Source organism: Eucyclogobius newberryi, unplaced genomic scaffold, assembly GCF_026437365.1.
Source record: "Eucyclogobius newberryi isolate DKJ021-1_F unplaced genomic scaffold, fEucNew1.0.hap1 SCAF_3, whole genome shotgun sequence".
In the NCBI taxonomy this organism is placed as follows: Eukaryota; Metazoa; Chordata; class Actinopteri; order Gobiiformes; family Gobiidae; genus Eucyclogobius; species Eucyclogobius newberryi.
In genome coordinates this window covers 25,591,700-25,597,995 of record NW_027315945.1, presented here as the reverse complement: position 1 = coordinate 25,597,995, position 6,296 = coordinate 25,591,700, and the positions used below count along the sequence as shown (strand labels likewise).

General features: G+C 39.8%; 1 protein-coding gene across 1 annotated transcript; it reads right to left on the bottom strand.

Moving 5' to 3' along the window:
* Positions 1-4,046: 4,046 nt before the first annotated feature.
* Positions 4,047-6,296, bottom strand: LOC140373972 (endothelin-1). The gene is made up of 5 exons (XM_072460731.1): positions 6,098-6,296; positions 5,897-6,002; positions 5,592-5,748; positions 4,932-5,045; positions 4,047-4,585 (listed from the first exon to the last, which is right to left on the bottom strand). Exons 2-5 carry the CDS (start codon positions 5,973-5,975, stop codon positions 4,438-4,440), a joined length of 498 nt encoding a protein of 165 aa, XP_072316832.1. The 5' UTR covers positions 5,976-6,002; positions 6,098-6,296; the 3' UTR covers positions 4,047-4,437.

Genomic DNA, 6,296 nt, shown 5'->3' with positions numbered 1-6,296 from the left:
TTCTGACAGTTTAAACAACATTGAACAAACATTTAATAAAAGTGTCACTGGATATTATAATTTGTCAAATCATAGCTATTGTGTAATTAAACAGACTTTGGCCATGGGTTCCGCTGTGGTTCCTAGGTAACAGTTGTGTCATTAGCTCTGCATATGTGCTGCTCATCAGGACTTTTATAAACGTTAGGGAGGAAAAGGTAAAAATAAATACATATAACTCCTAAATATAATCATGTCCACTAGGTTTAAGGGACTTTAAGTAGAAGTAGGTTTATTTGAACAAGTCTTTGAATAATAGTGGTCACTGGCAGGGACAAACAGGTGACCCGCGGTGCCGCTCAGTGGGGCCGTTTGCGTGGGGCCAAAGTGGGCTGGATGTTGACGTGAGGAGCAGGCAGCTGTTAAAGCTATGTTAAGTTACAATGTGCACCGCTGCTAAAGAATCGCTGCAATGCACAGCGGAGGGTAAAGTCCATGGGCTCTGCTTTAACTTGATGTTTTTAGAGCAGAACCAGTTTGCTTTACATAATACTGGATACAGGCTGCTAGTTAATCCGCAGCTGCTGTTTTGTGTGTGTTGGGCGCTGAGCTATTGCTACACTGCACATTCTTGGTGAACTATTGTGTATTTGATTGCCAGCTGCATCGGGACCCACAGATTCCAGTGATTGGTTCATTGACTTTTGTAAAGGCGTGGGAATTTTGGATTTTTTAAAATACGGAGTCAAATTAGGTCATTGATAAAATATGGAGTTATTTGCTATTAACGGTGGACAGAACAATTATGCTTGGCTCTACCTGAATAAAGTGTTATGGTTTCATACTTCAATCTGTATTATATTTCTTGGACCTTTTCGATTGATGCATTAATTTGCTCTTTGTCAAACCTAAAATCCTCAATTTCAACCTAAAATTAAAAGCCGCGGTAGCGGCAATGATGGCTCTCACCACCCGCGTGACCGCCTTTCCGCGCAACCAGCTTCCCGCGCGACCGTGTTTTGATCGCGATTGCCCCGACACTGCATTCTCTTAGACTTTATTCTTTAGACTTTATTCTTTAAGACTTTTATTCTTTAGACTTTTTTCTTCAGACTTTATTCTTTAGACTTTATTCTTTAGACTTTATTCTTTATTCTGTAGACTTCATTCTTTATTCTTTATTCTTTATTCTTTAGACTTTATTCTTTATTCTTTATTCTTTAGACTTTAGACTTTATTCTTCAGACTTTGTTCTTTAAACCCCATCCTCCCCGTACCTCCGTCACCTAGCAACAGAGACCCACCGCTAACGCTGATGCTAACGCTGATGCTAACGCTGATGCTAACGCTAATGCTAAGACCACGGCACGAAAGGAAATGTTCCATCAAAATAAAAGAGGAAGAGGAAGTGAAGGCATTCATTGCGCCTCTGCTGGCCAATTAAGAAAATACACAATATCTGCAAAGCACTTTTTTCATGGCGTCTCGAGGAGAATATAAACCATGAGTTTCAAACGAATCAGACAATGTTGAGTTTTTCACACAATGGGTAGGGGGAGCTGTAGAGTAAATTTGTTACATGGGTATTTATTTCCAATCGGACCATAAAAACGCATTAGTGAGTGAAATATGAGCTCCGTAGATCAATTCCAACAGGCGTGACTTGTCCTTGAAAACACTGAAAATTAAGTCTTTTTTGAGGGCGTGTTACGCAGAGACCGTGAGGAATAGTAACATTTTTTAAAGTATTTCTTAAATTTGAATGTCTTTAGATGCAAAAGGTGTTGTTTTGAGCTCGATCGGACAAAAAACCTAGGACAAGTGCGATTTTGAAAAAAAAGGTCAAACGTGGCGTTGCCACTTTGATTCGACATGCCTGACTTCCTGTTTATCATAGAACGATGCTGCCAGGTGCGTTTTACTCGTCAAAGGTCAGAGGTCAAAGGTAGCTCTATCACTCTCCCAAGTTTCATGTGCCTAGGCCAAAGATTAAGCGTTTCATGTTTTTTCTTTTTTGAAATCCATGTGGTTTCAATTTTAGACTACAGAGCTTTATTTAGCTTTAAGAACAACAAAAACATCAGAATCAGCACCAGATGTTGCTTCTCCTACACATTCTTCCTCTGACACAATTACGGGTCGAAAACACTGACTCACGGTTCCCACAGTTTGCAAACAATTAGGCACATCATAGGTCTGCTTTCCCACATCCCATAATTATTATTATTTTTATTTTGAAAATAATTATTAATTAAATTAATGTATCTACAATTGTAGATGCTTCCTCTCGTCAGTGGTCTTTTAAATATAGATAAATGCAATTATTTATTTATTCTGGTCAAAGTTGCTGCATAATATTGTTTTAAGCAATTATTTAAGTTAGCTCAAATATTGTTATAATCCTTTAGTTTTTGAATTATCTTGGCTTGTCGAGTGTGGGGTTGTATGTATTTTCCTTCCTCTGTCTGTGAAACAAATGCCGGGAATTTAATAAAGTGTTGAAGCTGAAGATACACAGCATAGATGTTAGAGGCCTGATATCATAACGGCCTAAGTCATCATTAGAAAGATGTTTACAGCTAAAAAAACCTTCCCGTCTGTAAGTCCACTCTACAGTGAAAGTACGCATTTTTTCAAATTTTCCCGAAAATTGGGTAATATTTGAGGGTATGAAATGAGGGTAATATTTGTAATTTTCTGACAATTTGTAATTTACAGTTTGGAAAAATACCCCTAGTATTTGCAGTAATAGTCATTTCCGTAGTAACCTTCATTTAACCAGGTGGAAAACCATTGAGATCCAGACCTGGGCCACAGCCATGACAAAAGGCACAAGATGACTCGGGCCATGTGGAGTTCCAGCACCATGGACAGAGCCTGTTACAGCCGTCGTGAAGTTAAATACCTCTCATTGGTTAAACATTAGCCATCATTTCTGTGAATATTATAAAGCCTTATGCAAGTGTGGTTTATTTCAACAGTGTATCATAGCTTTTGGTACCACTTGGCAACATGTCAAAGGAGTTGACTCAGCACCACAATAAAATGGTGCCTCTTTTCACATGTTCTAGTTTAAATAATAAACTAAAACATGTTGGTTATTTAAAAAAAAAACTGAGTACACTCAAAATAATATATTAATACTGACTAGTTGTATAATATCTTTGTTTTCTCCTAAAAAAAAAATAAGTCAATTGTATTTATACATTTGACCTTTTTGATTTACTTATTTTTAGCCTTGTTCAGATGCTGGGGTTGTTCTCATGTTTTGATGAGGTAATCGCCGTCTGTTCTATTACACAGAACAATAACCATTTGACATGTTCATTTGGGTTTGAGTGCCAGATTTGCTCAGACCTGTTATAAAGTCTAGCCTGCAGGTACAGTAAATGTAAATGCGATGGGGGTTTAGAAGGTTAAAAGTGAATTTTTGGAATGCTTTCTTTGTCCACATGAGGTGTCCTACTTATTGCCAAATGCGGACGGTATGTTCTGAGCTGACACTCATATTGTGCATGGGGTGTCGGGGCAGTGCGCACCTCTCTTTCAACTGCGGCCCAGAGCAAAGTTACAAAACAGTGCATTCCTTCCCCTGAGGACAGATCCTTATCACAACACAAGCTGCGTGGCCTCTGAATAGCAGGTGAGCCTATTATTGAATTGAGCCTTGAATTCCAGGACCATTCATCCATCTCAGGCCTCCTTTTGAACCGGCTAATGTTTGTCCTTGTCAAATCACACACGCACCTCACAAGAGCGCCGGTTTTAACTGTGACTCAACACTTTTGAAAGCAAACAGTAAAAGACATTAATTACCAAAAAGAGCTTAAAAAACAAAATGACGGGCACTTCACATGATAATGTACAGGGAGTGGTACTGCCTTTCAGCAACAAAGTTGTGGGTTCAATTCTCAACTACAGTCGGCTTAAATCATTTTCATTGTTTCTCTCCAGCATTGTCTAAAAATATTACATTATTTCACAATATAACCTGGTGTATTACCACAAGCTCCAGTGATGGGCTTCTGATTGGGAATAAGCAAGAGACAAACAAAAACAGCAGCAAAGGCAAAGCAGCATGACTGACATTTATTTATATGCAACAGAAGAATGGTAATATGTAAACATAATTCAATATAAATATATAAATATTGTAACATTCAAAATGTTGGGAATATCAAACATATAACAAGTTAAATATTGTGTTGTTCAGTTTTGGATTGTGGCGTGCAATCCAGCAAGTCCTTTTTGTCTTCTCTGGAGTTCAACCGTGACCCGCACAGCAGCCCATCCCACGACGTCGCTGGTCACATTTCCCATGATGCATCTGTGACTCTGTCACACAATCCTGGGTTCACACAGACATCCTCACGCCGCTTTGGCCATTTTCCTCTGGACATAGCCTTTGATTTTGCTCCGTCACAAAGGACTGGCCCTTGTTGAAACGCTCTCACTGCCTCATCCAAACTGCCACTGAGCTGCAGGTCCTAAGTCCTGTCCTCCTGGTGCATTCTGAGAACTTGGGGAGATCTTTATTGCAGTTTTTAAAAAGTGGAGCTTGTCCCAAACAGTCTTCTTTGGTGTTGTTGTTTGGCTTGGCACGAAACTGTAAAACACATGGATACAATCGTTCAGTTTATCTATATGGAACAATATGCATTTAACTTCACTGACTGAATTATGAGTCATATTTTAGATAAAAGTTAAGAGTTCACTCCTCTTTGCACGCCAATTTAATATATCAATAGTCAGTCAGTCTTTCCACTGTATCTAGGTGGGTACATTATTTGCTTGTTCTAATTGATGTTTGGTTGCCCAGATAAAACAACACTGCTTCTCATAATGAAAGGAGATGCACCACTCCTACTGATGAACAAAGGACCAGTACGCCTTTGCAAACACGACTAGAATAGTGTGTGGAAAAGCATTAGTGGATGACGGCTGAAACTCACCGGTGCTGGCAGAAGTTGGAGCAGATGTGATCATCGGAGTTGGCACAGGAGCAGCGAGTGGTGGACCTTCGGCGACGGGAGGGTCCAACGCCCAGGCCATAAACGCTGGTCTTACTATTCAAACACACCAAGAGATAGACAGACAGTCAGACTTTGCTCTTTGATATGGCACATTTTATTTACAGCAATAAAACTACAAAGCAAACGATGCCACAATGGTCTTATGCAATATATTTATGTCTGACACAGAGTCAGACATAAATATATTGCATAAGACCAAGTATGTGGAAGCAGGGATGCAACAAAGACTTAAGTTGTATTATGTGATTAATACAACTGGCCACTAATAATTGTACTATTTTAAGACCCGTACTGACGCTGTAACTAGTCTGTGCCACTTTACCACATGGGTGCATCACACTTGTCATTTTTTAGTGCCAAATTGAATACATTTTATTCCTAATGCGGATTTGGTGTAGTCTTGTTCTAGTCCTTGTTGAGTGAAGTTTAGTTTTGGTTTAGTCCCAGTCTAGTCCCAATCTTGATGTGATGTACAAGTGTGAAAACAAAGAAACAAAAACCAATATTTTTTCCATTACATCTTTGGTCCAAAATAAAAACAATTTAAAACTTTCTTCCTATATTAGTGTGTAAGTTTACCTTGGTGTGTTGATCCAGATGATGTCTAAATGGCAGAAGTAGTGGCACTCTGAGTCCAGGAAGCTGCTGCAGGCGCAACGTTTGCTCCTCACTCCAGGAGAAGACGGGACACTGCCTGTGTCCTCTGTCCACTCCTTCATCACAGGAAGACCAAGACCTGAGACCAAGCGTATGTTTTAATACAGTATGACTGTGGAGTGCAGTCTTTATAACAACAACAACAACTTTATAACAATTATTTTCAAAATAATATATACACCAGACAGATATAATTATGAAATATAGAAATATCAAATTGAACTCACCCTCCTGCACTGAGGCCCACAGACTGAAGAGCAGCAGAACGTTGCCGTGTGGAGACATATTGGGGCAGATAATATCCATTCACTGTTATTATTGAACTGCTGCTGTGTTGTTGTTGTTGTTGTTGTTGTTTTATGGCGGTTGGCATCCAAGTGTTGCATTACCGCCAGACTTTATTCCTCAGACTTTGTCGTAGTCCTCAGACTCGTGTGAGCTCTGACACTTAAAGCTCCCTCTTATGACGCCACAGTACAAGCCCCGCCCATTGCCTCAGAACCACATGATACAGTGACCCCCCACTGGGACATCCCACCTGCGACACATTCCAGTCATGTCGGAGGCTCCTGTGACGTGTCGTCACCTGCAGACAGACGCTCAGGCTGGAAGTGATTTAGATGAGAC